Source organism: Pteropus vampyrus, unplaced genomic scaffold (genome assembly GCF_000151845.1).
Source record: "Pteropus vampyrus isolate Shadow unplaced genomic scaffold, Pvam_2.0 Scaffold177, whole genome shotgun sequence".
Lineage (NCBI taxonomy): Eukaryota > Metazoa > Chordata > Mammalia > Chiroptera > Pteropodidae > Pteropus > Pteropus vampyrus.
Window position 1 is genome coordinate 2,977,563 of NW_011888958.1, and position 15,563 is coordinate 2,993,125.

A 15,563-nucleotide genomic window follows, 5' to 3' on the forward strand; every position below is an offset into this window, starting at 1 on the left:
CTTTCCCCCTCAGCACACCTTCCCAGTGTGGGCCTCCCTCATGCTGACTGGTTCAGGCTCTTTCCTCACACCTCAAGGATAAGATAAAGCTGGGTGAACCTTCTAATGAGAGCTCTCAGGTCCATCTGAGTGACGGACAGCGGCTTCACCAAATCCTCAGAGACCCGGGCAGTCCACTTGCACATTATTCAAAATGCAGTTTCTTCAGATCTACCTGAAACCACTGAATCTGAATCCCCAGAGCTAGAGTTTGGGGATCTCTATTCCTCAGTTCCCTCCCCTACCTGGACCATCATGCTTAAAACCACCGGACCTGAGCAACTAGCCCCAAGGAATGATGGTCCCACATATACTCTCCTGGGATTGCAAACACTGAAGCGCCCTTTGAAGGCTCACAGCATAGCAGGATGGCCATTCCTGTCCCTTTTTCACAGAGAAGCTTCTAGTTCTTCGCAGGCTATGACACCAATGGAGTCAAGGTCATCCCAGCTATGTCACACAAAGGCACTCTTCTGGGACAAAAGCATCCACAGCAAGATTTAAAAAGGAATGTTATAGACTGGTACTGTGGAAGCCCCACGTTATGGCAGTGGGGTGAGGTGGCTCCACAGCCTACAGAGTTAGCTGAAACTGTGACTCCAGAGCAATTGGTGTCTAGGTGTACGCTGAGCCCCAGCCACGGTCACCTTCTGAAGCAGGTACATCAGGAGTACCGGTGAATCTCAGTGGGGTTGATTCTCTGCTCTTCTCCATAGGGGACATTTGGCAATGAATGCAGACATTTTTGGTAGACACAACTGTGAGGTGGAGTTTTGGCATCTAACAGATAAAGGTCGGGGATGCTGCCAAATCCTATAATGCACAGAACAGCCTCCTGCAACAAAGAAGTATTCCATCTAGAATATCAGTAGTTACATAATTGAGAAATCCTGGAATAGCTACGAAATGCCATCTAAGACAAGAGCCCAGATCCAGAGACGTCCTTGGTCACCTGAAGGCAGAGCATTAATTCAGGTTTTGGGTGTGGGAGTAAGGTTTTCTTAGCTTCCACTTGTTATTTATCTAGAAGGAAGTTTCCAACAGAGAAAGGCTTACAGTCTAAACACACAGCCAGCCCCCTGTGGGAGCTGGGCTTACAGACCCACTTTACTCTGATAGCCAATAAATACTAAGACCCAATTGAAGCCCCTGATCCTTCAGATATTGGTCATCGCGTCAGCAGCAGCACATGGATAAGTAAAGGTTCAGTTTGGGGCTGCCTGATCAGATTTAATTCCATGTAGATTCCCCAGGTGGTCTCCCCTCCTCGCTGAGAGTTCAAAAACAGACCATTTAGTTGACAAAATTGAGTCTCCCATGAGTTAACGGAGTGGAACCAGCTACGGGTGCAGATTGTAGCACAAACGCTCCTGCAGAAGCCAGACTGGAGGTGCCAAATATTTTCTTTACAGTTGATTCAATGCAGTTCGGTGGTTGACGGTGTGTGGAGGCGGAACGCCTCCTGATGGTCCAGTCCCCTCCTGTTTGTGCGGCTAACAGCGCAAAGGGCACACAATTTCTTTCTCCCTATAAAGTGAATCTGGATGTTTTATAGCTGAAAAGGCAGCAATTTCATTTAAATTAATCGAGAGGCTGAAGGCAAAAGTGCATCATGTACCTTTTAAGGACATTTGACCTTGAATGACAGGGTACCATGGCCACCTCCTGAAAAGCTTCAGCAACAGAACGTTTCTTGACATCAGTCAGGGGAGGTCTGCTACTTAGCTGTACTCACACGGGCTCTGTGGTTTTTTTCATCTATCAGTTTTAGGAATGCCTACGGTCTGCCTCTTCGCGTGGTATACACTTGTTAGCCATACCCCGTAACACTTCTCCTTTGTTAAATTAGAAGAAAGTAGTAATTTTACTAAGCGGAAACATACCTTTCAGCCACTTTCGACATTTTTAAACAATGTCTGTCAATCTGTGCATTCAAAAATGTTATCTGGAGAAAGACAGAACAGAGGTGTTAAGACCAAACTAGAAGTTTTTATTTTCCTTTCACCCCAGGAATCCAAATCTAAAGATCTAAACTCTTCCTCTGCACAGGCTTCAACCCTCCAGCTTTGCACACCAGCAACCACTTTGCCCTTTTGAAAATTCCTGCCACCGTTAAGATTCATTCACACTCTACAAGTTAGCCTATGTCACATATCCTCCTGTACTGTGTTACTGCTTAAGTCTTGATTTCCAAAAGAGATGGCAAACTTAAAGGCAGTATATATTCTTTAAAGCTTAACAATAGCATGGGCAGGTAATACATACACCATAAATGTCTGGTTTGACTTATCTCCTGTGATCATCCCCTGAACATCTGTCACATTCACATCACACTCATGTGCTTGACGTACTTGACTAAAATCATCAAACAACTATTTTGCATACTTCTGTTTCCTCTTCACCACCCAATAATAAATAAGCTTGTCAAGAGCAGGCACCTACCAATTTACTTCTTTGGGTTCCTCCCACCCCCAGAAGCCAATAAAGTGTAATGTAAGGAGTAGACCTGAAGTTACTTCATTACCAGTGAGCCCCAGAAAAAAGTGATGTAATTAGCCATTGTCTGCTGACCTGGGTTGACCAATTAACTCCTCATCATAAAGATAACATTGAACCAAATAATGCTGAGATGGTATTGGGAGTGGGGCTTGCTTTATTTGTAAACTTTACTCTTGTATCATAGCAATAAAGTCAGTGGCGTGAGCGGGCTGACTCTGGAAGGGTATTACAATTTTAAGAAACCTCCCGCCCCAGCTTCTGTGGGAGACCTGCCTACAGCAGTCGCCCCACAGCACGGGGATAACTCATTAACATCCTTCTCTCATCACTGCTGGAGGAATTCAGTAGAGAATTTTCCCTCTCAAGCTTCCGTGGGTTCAAGTCACCCACAGCTGGGTTCCACTATAGTTTCCAGGAACTCAAAGCTCCCTCAGCCTTCAGAGGTGAACATTCAAAGGGTTTTCAAACTGGCCATGGCTCCTCCTGGGAGCGCAGGAGTCCATTCATTCACCTGCTTCCGGACGTCCTCTTTTGTGGTTTTCCTGACTGGCTGACTGGGCATGTGCACAGGGCTTTGTGACTGGGACTCTTCTGTCACGCCGTACACTGACTAGAGAAGAAGCAAGAAGATAGAATTATGCACCCTCAGAGTCGAAGGCGCCTTAGGGGCCAGCTATTTCGACCACTTATCCGATACTTCCAACCCTCTCAGTGACATCCCAGCAATAAATGATTGGCCTCTGCTTGACTTTCTCCAATGACGGCAACTCCGTCTCTTGAGGCAGCCTCTCCCATCTGTGGGGTACCACTGTTAGAAAATCCTTACTGAGCTGAACTGGTCTTCTTGTATATCAGTGATTCTCCAAACGTGGTCCATCTGCAGGGAATCATCTGGGAGTACTTGGTAATGACGCACATTGCCGAGCCCTACCCGGGCCGTCTGGTGCCCCCTCCTGGCACTCCTGAACCAACCTGGGTGGGGCTTGGGAATCTGCACTTGGATCCAAATGCCCATGTGATTCTGAACCACAAAAAAGGTTCAAGAACAATTGCTGAAGATTATGCACAAAGATTCCCTCTAGACTTTCTCTTGGCCAGCAGATGACATGCCCATCAGGTACAAAGTTGAGATGGCAGGGTTTCAGAGTTTTTGCTTTTAAGCTAAACAGTTTTCTGGCCTCAGTTTCTCCACATGCTCACAGCTATGGCTACCTTTTAAGCTGTTCCTTGTGTTAGAGACAATCTTTGGTTTGGGAAAGAAACAAAACCTCAAAGGGTATACGATGCACAGCTGAAATCTATAAATCAAGAAGGGCTCAGATAGGGTGGATGTGGGCTCCACGAAATTTTGGAATAAAATTCTAACATAATTAGGTGGCCCTTAAATGAGGACATTTTAAGATTAACATTATAAAATATAATACAATGGGCGTCATTATCTCAATGAAGAATAAAATATGTAAGTAGATTCAAGAAGTAGATGTATATGTCATGTCATATGTATGAGAAAATGAGAGGACTGGTCATCTGGGGACACATCTCCAACCTTTAGAAATGAACATTATGGAGGACAGTCGTGTTCTCCCACAATATGGTCCCTGGTGCTGTTGCGAGATTGGGGTGTACCGACCGTGGCAGACTGAGTGTGGCGCCCTTGGATATGCCGCGTCCACTGCCCCTTCAGCATAGTGAAACACAAGTGATCACTGGCTCATTCACAGTTGAGCAAGATGGCGATTTGAGTTTGGAGGACCCAGCTATATTAAAAGACTTTCAAAGCACCAAGCTCACCTTCCCCTGTGGGATTTCCATACTTCTTGTTCCTCTAGTTTCCTTTCCTCTCTGCCTCCTTTCCAGAGCCAACTGCCACTGACCCTTCAGACCTCAGCACCTAGAGCCTATTTTGGAAGCCCGTGGAAAGCCCCAGCCTAGCGCCCCCTCCAGGCACTCCTGAACCATCCTGTACTTTGTTAATACAGCCCTCCTGGCACTGTTTGTTGCCCGCAGGCTTTTTCATCGCCACGAGGCTGTGAGGACGGCATTTCAGCAGCAAGAAGAGCGCCAGGCACATATCAGCCACTCCACAAATATTTGCAGAATAAATGAATGAAATGGTTTCAAAGTATGAAATGGGGTAGAATTAACAAATAGCAAATTATTGTTTGAACAGTACTAGAAATGAAAGGGCCCTTCGGATCAAGAATTTTTAACTCAGCTAAACTAGCGAACCTTTTTAACCTTTTGCGGGTTCTTCAAACGTCGACATTTTCTGATATCCATTTCCGTGGTGTTCACACAGCCTGGCTGAGGAAAAAAAAAAAAAATCATCACATAAATTACTAAGTGAAAATCATCCTTCCAATTTAGCCCCAGTGGGTTACCTGTCATTATCTTTCTCATTACAGATAATGTACGATTATCTCTATTTTGCCATTTATAATTTTTTTACAGAGATGTTTCATCTTCAATATGTGTTCCTGTTTATATAAATTTCCTGAAATATAAAAACTTACCTCATACTGTCTAAGGACGACACGTAGACGGTATTGTGTACAGTGGATAAGAGTAAACTTATTATTCGAAGTTGCAAGGTGGCATCAGTCACAGCCTTTGTTATTTTACGTACCTAACCATCTAAAAATACTCCAAAATCCGGACGGGGAATTACTTCTTTGTTTTTTCTTTTAATCGGTTTTTTAGGAAGGCCGAAATAGTTTATTCATTTTAGCTCCATTTCATGAAGGAAATGCGAGATTTGTTTTAATAACATGAAATTATAAGTAGAGTCAAACCTCACTATTCTCAGACTTCATATTTGTGAATTTGCCTAATTGCTAAAACTTATTTATAACCCCAAATCAATACTGTGATGCATTCGTGGTCATTCATGGACATGTGCAGAGCAGCAAAAATTGGGAATTGCCTGATGTGCATGTTCCCAGCTGAGGTCAGATAGGGCGACACTCTGCCCTCTTGTTTCAACTTTCATGCTGGAAACAAGTGTCCTTTTCCAGGTTTATCTAGTGCCACATTTTACACATTTCTTTTTTTATTATTGTTGTTGTTGGTGGTGGTGATTATGTTCTTTAAAATGGCCCCCAAACATAGTGCTGAACTGCTGCCTGGTGTTTCTAAATGCCAGAAGGCTGTGATGTTCCTTACAGAGAAAACACTGGCATTAGGTAAGCTTTATTCCAGGATGAGCTATAGCGTCATTGGCCATGAGTTCAGTGGTAATGAATCAGTAATATACATTAAGGTGTCTTTAAACAGAGATGCCCATTAAACAAGTTTATGTATTAATCAGTTGATGAAATGGTTCCAATGCAGTGGTTCAGCAGTGGTTTAACATTCCCTGATTTAGTGTTTGCGGTGACTTTATGGAATGTAACTACTGTGAATAACAAGGATTGGCTGCATTTGAAAAAGAGTATTCTAAGATTTATTGCTGAGTGACAGTAGAAGTGGAAATTGCTTGTTTTGGGACTATAAACTTCTGGGGCCCGAAGGTCACCAGGTGGAATTCCCACAGCGCTCCCATTTCCAATTCCATATTTTCACGGATGGATAATTTATAAAAGGTAGAATTGACATACATTACAGAAAATCTACTGAGATTATATGAATGAATGGCAAAATTACATCACAAAGCTTAGCGGTTTTCTTAAGAATGAGACATCTGGTGGCTAAAGATAGTCATTTCTTTCGAGAGGAGGAAGTGGGGAAAAAGAAATCATCGTAGAGAACCAAGCAGAGCTTTCTCACCACTGGCCGGTGGACATCCCAAAAAGCCCGTTCTTGACTATCCAAAATTTTTCTTTCCGTCTTGTCCTTTTTCCGATCAATCCTGAAAGCATAAAAGAAGGAAAGCAAAGGCTTTTGTATTGTTTTTCCTCTGGCCCTTGCCCCAGCTTTCTGCTCCTGTTTCTTGAGCTACAGCACACAGGGCAACTGACACTTGTGTAGTCCCTGCTCTGTGCAGAGCTGTAAAATATGAGTGGATAATGCCCTCAAGGAAATCTCAAGAAGTCCACATGTGGTGAGAGACCTTCTTTTAGGTTAGATTGCAAATTACTGTAGACGTGTCATGAACATGGCAGGCCTAAGGAGAGCACAAGAATGCAACTGTGTATTTGCATGATTAAGATATGGATTATTAAGAATCGAATCATCCATGATACGTCCCCATCAAAGTGGATACCGTGTACTCGAATCCTAGGAAGGAATATAACCACAGGCTTTTAGTGTTTCATCCTCAAATCTGAAAGTTTTCTTTGGATTCAGAGTCAGTAGAAATGCCTTCAAATGCTGCAATTACATGTTTTAAGAGTCACTTAAGCCATCTGGCTTTCTAAAAGCAGAGTAATAGTCCTGGCGTGTGACAAGATTCAGGAGGCAAGTATCACTGGCCTCAGCTGGGGGAGGCACAAATTGGAAGAGGGAAATTACAGATGACAAAGACAGATTCTTTATGGTCTGATCAGGAGCAAAGATTAGAGCCTTTAAAATTAAAAAGTCTGTATTACTTCACATTATCTCTTTAAGTAAAAAGTAACTCAGATTAATTGCCATGTAACTTCTGGTTCTTGGCTCTCTTGGGAGCCCTTTAGTTTACTGGACTGAAATAAACCCATAATCGCCCTGTGATTTTTGTGATAATTACTGCGTACTTAAATGGCCCACAATTATAATGTAATCATGGAGTTAATCAAAAAAGTTAATCAAGAAATACCATATATGTTCAAAGTGACAATCTCCCCTCCTTTTATAACATGCGATGCTGTGTGATTCTAAAAGTACAAATTATCACTCCTTTTTGCTTCCAGTCGCATGAGTACACGGGCTCAATTCTGCCTCCTTCTTGCCTGCTCACTCACCCTCCTGCTTTCTCCTTCCTCAGGGGCCAGGCCTCCTCCTGCTACAGCTCAGCACCCAGTGCCCTGGGCCCACCTCCCTCAGCAAGGGGAGCAAGGGGAGCAAGGGGGTGGACAGCAGGTAGCTGCAATCACGGGTAGGGGAAAAGCGGAGACTGCCCAGGAAGAATGAGAACCATGGCATCGTGCAGGTCTCTGGAGCCAATGACCTCGAGTCATTTTAAACTATGACCGCACTTGTGATCAGTGCTCACCCACACAGCCTGAAACCCAGCCCTAGGCCATGGGCTGCAACACTGCTCAGGTAATGCAAAGGGGGTCCTCTGAAAACCCACGGGGGTTCTGCTCAGGTCCAAGTGGTACCCAGAGAAAAGACTGACCTTCTCCCGGCTCAGCATCCCTTTCCTTCCCCACATCTGTCCCACTCCTGTTAACACTCCTGGCTAAACCAGAGACCACTTCTGGAAAGGACAAGAGGGAACCCAACCTGAGCAAGTCCATTTCCCAGAATCAAAAGGATCTGGTCGACAGCCATGTTTGTGGGCTGGGGTACACATACTGCCCACTTCTTATGTTTCCTTGGAGGAGGAAATTTCCACTATACTCCCTAAGAGGGAAAAATATGGGGAAAACACTCCAACTTTTCTCCTTCTGTCATCTCTTGTCCTCCAGGGGAGAAGAGCATTTTAATTTATATGAGGATTTGAAAGAAGATATTGAGAAAGCTCAGGTTGATCCTTTCTGAACACCTGTTCTCTGCATGTAGTAAGCTTACAGGGGTCAAATCTGCACAAGGTGGTGGTGGCGGGGGGATGGTGCGAGGCTGCAGAAATCTAGCTCTGCCCGCAATGGATAACTTTAATTCCAGGGTTAACATCTGTAGTCACGGATCCAAAGTCATGTGCTATAATCTAGCTTTTATCAGTAACAATCTGACATTTTGGACTCCAAATGTCTGAATCTATGCTTTATTTCAGATTGGTTCTGAAACTCTCCAGGGTGAGGGTGGGGTAGGGGTGACTTGTTGGCCTCCCTCAAACGCCACCATGTTTTCCTATGAAGACAAAACCTCCAAAGCTACATGGTCTGATGTTTATCAGCCTCTGAGCACAGAAGAATAATTGGACATCTCTTTGGAAAATAGGTATGTCTTCTCATAACCAGAGTTGTACATTTTGGAAGAATCCCATTGCCTGCTAGAACACACACTTTTGAAATTATTTTAGAGTGCCATTGGTTACAAAGATGAAACATCCATGTTGATCTTGCTTTCTACTCAGTTGCTCCCATGAGAGATGACAGTGACTAACCACAGCCGGCCGTCTGCAGAAGGCAACCCCGCTTTGGCAATCCCACAATCACACTACTTCCAAATTCCAGAGACTTTTTCTCTTTGCAAGTGTCTCTATTAAGTTCACCTACTTTACTTGTGCTTCTGCTTGCATAAAGATGAATTCCCACTTCCTTGCAAAGGCCCTCTGAAGTCTTGCTAAGTTTTCCTAATGAGATATAAAAATGAATGAGAAGGGATTCATCATTATAAGTTTGCACATCAACACTTATGCTTATTATAAGGCAGTCATCTATTTTGGTTACTTCCAACAAAATAGCTGGGCTCTACTTTAAATCCACTGGACATGAACCCAATTTGACTTTGTACCAGACTCTGCTGTACAGAGCAGAACTATTAATATTCATTTACACACCCATTAAGTCTGAAGTCCCTTTGGTTCAACCAATTCCTCTCTTCTGTGTGTTTTAGAAGAACACAACTCTCACTTGTCATAAAGGCTATTGAAGATAGGGAGAACCCTTTGTGGCTATGCATGCAGGATTTGGGGAAGGGACAAAGGGGTCTTCGCAACCTACTGGACCCCTTCAAGAGCAAAGCTAAGAATGGCTTTCTGAAGGCTCGGCTTCCATCAGGAGTCTCAGAAGGGGGCAGGAAAGGAGAAACCAGAGGATCTGGCATTCATGTCTTTGAAAGTCCAGATTCAATAGTGCAAAAAGAGGGAGTGTCTATGTTTGTGAAAGGAAAACCCAAAAATAGAAAGAAAGAAAATGCATTCAGAAGAAGAGGGGAGAAGCCTTTTCTCTAACTCTGTAAACTTACCTAGTGGCACAACAGGACAGTGAGGAGGGGTGTTTGACAGGTCCCCTAATGATCTGCCTAATTCTGATGGAATGTAAGGCTGGAGCCCACAGTATGCTATGTATTTTCATAGAGCTCATGCCAACACTAATTGATTACCCTCATCAGTGGATTATTAATATAAAAGGAACTTCAGTTGAAGATCAACACATTAAACTTAGTTATTGCCAAGGCTTGGTGTATAAGTACCTCCAAAAAATTGTTCTTTTATTCTTCCACTCTTTATAAGAAGCAAAGCTGGTAATGCCTAAATGCCAGTCAACTGGGGAGTAGTTATATAAATTATGACAGTCATGCCATGGAATACTAGGCAGCCATTAAAGATAATAATGTAGATTATTATTGGTGACATGGAAATATTCCCAACATACTTACAGTATAAGATGGGAGGTGGGGAAGCAGTTTACACAATAATGTTTACAGTATGATTCAAGTATTTTTTTTTTTTTGTAAAGAAAAAATGTATGTACAGAAAAAAGCTTAGTGGAGAAGGACTGCGGGTTATTGTCTCTCCTTTCTTTGCTGTTTGGATTTGTTTTTACAGAGAATATATAATCAGAAAAAATTAATAAAATCACTGTATTTGAAAACAAAATACCTTTTTCAGTTTCTGACCACTTTTAGGCAAAACTTCGACCTCAAAGATCATTTTAGTGCCATATTCTTTACAAATACCAAAGCAGGACATACTATGGCAATAGAAGAGAAACCTGAATAAAACAGGAGTTGATGCTGTCTTGTTTCTACTTAGAACCTTCTCTAAAACGTGGAAAATACAGGGAAGAGAGATGGAGGATGGAGGGGCTACGTACTTCTGCCGTCTGGGTCTTTCCTACAGGTTGTGTTAGGGAAAGGATGTAGTCAGGTCGAAGTTAAAGCACTTTGCACCAGATGCACAAAGGGTGAGATAGCGGTCTTCTGAGAGGGGTGGCTGCAGGTGCGTAAGGGCAGACGGGTGGCAGGGACTGGGTACCCGGGATGCTCAGCTCTACAGAACAGCCATGCCAGGGTTTGCTTGGGACGATCATGGTTCAGCATATTTGTTTAATGGCTCCCACTGAGAAGCAAACTTTAGCCAGGCTCCTGCATTGAATCCTCCTCCCCTGTCTTCCTCCATGCACAGGTCCTGTGATGCCCATGGGATCAAAGGGGGTGGGGGGCCGTGCACTGGTCCTGCTCTCCGATGGCATGCACATTCCCCTTGGACGATAGAGAAGGGAATGATAGCTCAGCAGGTTGGTTGGCCTGGGCGCAGGTGCCCAAAAGTGACGAGGTCTGGCAGAGTGGGACCTCATGCTTATTTTGAAAGACTAAGATAGCGAAATCAGGAGGGGCATTTGGAAGGCGGGTGGATTTGAAGGAGCTGTTAATCCTGGATTATCCAGAGAAGGATATTTCACTCTCCTTAATGTTGACCCTCCTCCTAGCTGCTGACCCTCAATCATTTCATGGCTCAGCAGCATTTTCTAAAATTAAAAATGTTAAAAAAATTATCTCTGAGTCCTCAAGTTCTCTGAGCTTTGGCTCTGTTAAATGGGAATGGATATGAGTGTGGTGGTGGGGCCTCCAATTCTTGCAAGGAATCATGTGTTGTGAAGGTGGAGGGGGAGGCAAGCTGGGAAAGTATATACCTCATATGTTATACATCTATTTTATATTCGGGATTGAATTTGGTCTTCAGATTCTGCCTCTACTGCCAAGCACAGGTGAATGTAATTTTAAAAATTATCATATATTAAATTTAAGAAATTATTATGTAGTAAATTCTCTTTTTTCCCCTTTTGGCATACAGTTCCATGAATTTTAACATATGTATATGTCATATAATCAACACCACAATCAGGATACAGAATACTTCCATCACCTCCCAAAACTCTCTCAGGCTATCTCTTTATAGCTACATCCTACCTCTACTCATAACTGCTGGCAACCACCACTGATCTGTTTTCCTTCATGATAGTCTTGTATTTAGAAGAATGCCACATAGATAGAATCATACATTTTGTAATCCTTTGAAACTGGCTTCTTTTATTCAATATAATGTCTTTGGTGCTCATCCAAGTTTGCATGCATTAATAGTATGTTCCTTTTCACTGCAGAGTAGTATTCCACTGAAAAGATATACCAGTGTTTGTTTAAACATTCACCTGTTAAAGTGCATTTGGGTTGTTTTCGGCTTTTGATGATCACAAATAAAACTGCTACACACATTAGTGTATAGGTTTTAGTGTGAACATAAATTCCGAACTCTCTAGTGGGATTGCTTGGTTATATGGTAAGTGTATATTTAACTTTATAAGAAACTGCCAAACCATTTTTCAGAGTGACTGTACCATTTTGCATTCCCAACAGCATTGTAGGAGAGTTCTAGTTGCTCACCATATCCTCACCAGCACTTGGCATTATCGGTATCTTTTATTTTAGCTATTCTAATAAGGGCGTATTAGTATCTCAGCATGGATTTAATCTGTATTCCCTAATGGCTAATGATGTTGAACGTCTTTTCATGTGTTTATATGTCATCCTATGTCCTCTTTGGTGAAGTGTCTGTTCAAATACTTTGCCCATTTTTAAGTCGAGTCGTTTTTTATTTCTGAGTTTTGAGAGTCCTTTATATAAAGATATAATTTTATTGTGATGGTAAGAGGAGCTGAGAACAAAGGAGAGGAAATAGAGGGGACTTCCTTTCCACTGTCTGAAAGGGTTTGGGGAGCGAAAAAGGGAAAAATGTGAGTTAAGACAGAGTTGTAGATATGTTTTCACTCTCCTCCCACACCTATCCTAGAAAAGAATCATACTTACTGCTTCGTAGTCTGCCAATTCCAGCCTTGCTTTATTCTGCATTGTCCTCTTACAGAGATAGATGGCTGAGGGAAGAAGAGAAATCACAACACATACAAAACCAGCAGTGTGGTGGAATTATAAATGCATCCATTCATCTGTCCATCCACTCATCCAGCCAGCCAGCCAGCCAGATCAGCTGGCTAAGTGCTCAGCACTGTGCTGTGAAGAATATGTTTCTATGTGGAAACCATGACACCTGACCTCTCGGAATCTTTCTGCAGGTCAGGAACAGATGAGAAACCCATCTTCCAATCCTGACAACTCCCCTCCATCTTTCTAATTCTGCTTCACCCCAAACATCCTTCAGCAAGGTGATCTTTCTCAAATATGAGCATGTTACTCTCTTGCCTAAATGCCCTGCATTGACTCCTCAGTGACCTCAGGAGAAAGATTGGGCTCCTTAAGGTAGCATGTTTGGTTCTTTAAGATTCAGTCTTTGCTTATCTCAGCAACCCCTTCTTTTCTGCGCTCAGGCAAGCGAGACTACTCAAACCCTTTCAGCTCCACTCCTTTGCATATGTGTTTGCTGTGTGGAAGGCCTTTCCTCCTCTCTTTTCTTCCCCTCTATCTGGCAACCACCTACTAATCTTTGAAGACCCAGCTCGGTGGTCCAGATAGCTTGCTGTTACATCTATCTATCCTCAACCATGGAACCTAATTCCAGTGAACTGTAACTGTGGATCTACTAGACTGTCCCTTGTTCTAGGATGAAGGCTCTTCAAAGGCAGAGGCTATGCCCTACTCACCTCCAATCCCAGTACCTAGCACTGGGGCATGGCCTGCCAGATGAAGAGAATGGACAGTGAAAAGGGCGGACAATTTAGGTCCCTCTTCCCCAGCTAAGGACGTGTTCTTGAACCTTGTTTGCTAGGACTTCCTTTCTCACACATGGCCTTCATTACATCCTCTTCCTACTTCTGCTCCTTCAGTATCTTACTTCTCCAGTGCCACACAGACTGATCCAAGGGAGACAATAGATAAATAAACAATAGAATGACTTGGAGGGAAGGTCAGAGAGCATCCAACTGTTGTTTGACAACTTAAGCACACTAGGATATCTACTCGACTTCTTTCTGGATTAACAAACCTACACCATGTTGTCTGAAAAATTTACTGATGGCAACCTATGATACTTGCAGCTAGGAGCCTACTCTGGTGTAGGCTAGAGTAGGAGCCCACACTTTGCATACACCAGTCGAGTTGCATGTAGATGAGAGTCAGTTGTATTTGTTCTCAAATCTGTTTATGTTAGGCACACCTGTTATTTTAATAACATAAGTTCATCATAATGTCAGTAAATATTACATACATTGATGCAATTAATTGAAAAGAGAGTTGTTTCTATGAAGACACAGTTGAATGGTTTGAAACAACTTGATAAAGGAGAGTTGGCTAAGACAATTGCTGATGACTTTGGTACAGGTGAGATAACTGAAAAAAATGGGAAAAAATAATAAAAATTTCAAATGGGTCAACATACAGTTTGCTTCAAAAAAGTGTTTTTAAATTCTTGATGTGCTTTAAAGATGCCCCAAAGGGATGGTTTATTCTGAGTATGGTTTATTTAAGAAAGAAACTCAAATTATTGGGACCCACAATCAAAGAGACTCTTTGGTCCTACCTTAAAAGGCTGCCAAATGAATGTTCCTTTGTATATCACTCATTAACATGAAATGATTAAGATATGTACATATCATTTTTCATGATTCTCTACTTACCAACTTTTCCAATGAACCAAGTAACTACACCTCTCCATTGTGTCGGTAAAGAAGTGTTTTCTCTATTACAAGATACATCTCAGTCTCTTGGACCACCAGCTATGCAGCCTGTGGAATTGGGGGCAACCTGAGGCAGGAAGCCCCGCAGGCCAGGTCTCAATGACCCAGGAGCAGTGCAGGTCAGCGGAGTGTTAACAATGCTGCCTCAGACAGTATTTTGTATTGGCCAAATGTGAAACTTGGGAAAGTCTAAGCCAGATCTGGGCTCTATTTAGGTAGAAGCATCCTGAGAAATTTCCAACTCATCTGGGGCAAAATGGAACAGCTAAATTATAAGTTAAAGTACCACACACAGAATGAAAAGCTGGTATCACTCCTGACGACCATGAGTTACATGATCGCATGCTTTCAGCTCACTTCCTCTGTGGCTAATGTCACATAATGGGGAGTCTGATCACCAGAACTAGGGAGGTAGGATGTAGCTGTTGAATGGACCTCTTCTTGGCACAGACCTTCCCTGGGCTTGTCTACACTGCCACGGTACCTTCAACAGTGCTTGCCCTAATGTCTAACCAATCAAATGACCACTGGCAACAATAGCCAGTCCTATAACAGAGCATCTGGGGGATTTGCTTGAAGTTCAGATGTTGGTTTTTATAGGCTAGTTAATTTCTCACTGAAAAAAATCATTGTCTTCTTGCCTTCACACCTGGAAATCTCATTTCACCAGCATCTCACCTGGATGACCCACTGCCATCTCAAGCTCACTGTCTCTCACTATGACAGAAGTAGAACATTTTTAAAAAATTTATAAGCAGCTTGGATTCATGTACTACATGTGCAATTAAATATTAAAAAATATATTGACTTTGTCCTATTTAGTGTCCTTAAAAAACTAACTCCCTTTCCAGACTTCCTGTCCTTACTAACGATATCATTATTTACCTCAATCTCTTAAACCAGGGGACATATAAATCACATACCCTCTAATTACTTTTTAGAACAATGGATTTTAGCATGGGAAGTAACCTTGGCAACCATCAAGTGTGGACCCTTCATTGACAGTTGGGAAAACTAAAGGCCAAGATTGGTGAATTGATTTACCTATGGACTAGTTACTGGTAGAAGAGGAATTAGAATTAAGGTCCAGTTCAGAGCTTTTTCCACTATGACATTCATTGCCTCATTTACTTATTCATTTAAAAATTTGTTGAATGTCTCTCATGTGCCAAACACTGTTTTAGGTACTGGGAAAATCACCATAGCAGCAGCTGTCAATTATATGGCACTCATTGAATGTTAGACATCTTTTTAGGGGCCTTCTAAACGTTCACTTACTTAATCCTCACAATAACCCTATGAGATGCGTTTTGGTATTATCCTCATTTTATAAATGAGGAAAATTTTTCAGGGAAATTTTTTGTTGGCGATCCATAA

General features: G+C 42.5%; 1 protein-coding gene across 2 annotated transcripts in view; it reads right to left on the bottom strand.

Moving 5' to 3' along the window:
• Positions 1 to 15,563, bottom strand: part of RGS6 (regulator of G protein signaling 6) — a 457,947-nt gene that overhangs the window by 46,416 nt on the left and 395,968 nt on the right. For both annotated transcript variants that reach the window (XM_011370921.2, XM_011370922.2), the window contains exons 7-12: positions 12,367 to 12,431; positions 8,835 to 8,911; positions 6,304 to 6,385; positions 4,768 to 4,842; positions 3,050 to 3,148; positions 1,923 to 1,984 (exon numbers count right to left, since the gene is read on the bottom strand). In XM_011370921.2, the coding sequence (XP_011369223.1) occupies positions 1,923 to 1,984; positions 3,050 to 3,148; positions 4,768 to 4,842; positions 6,304 to 6,385; positions 8,835 to 8,911; positions 12,367 to 12,431 (460 nt within the window). The remainder of the gene's footprint in view (positions 1 to 1,922; positions 1,985 to 3,049; positions 3,149 to 4,767; positions 4,843 to 6,303; positions 6,386 to 8,834; positions 8,912 to 12,366; positions 12,432 to 15,563) is intronic.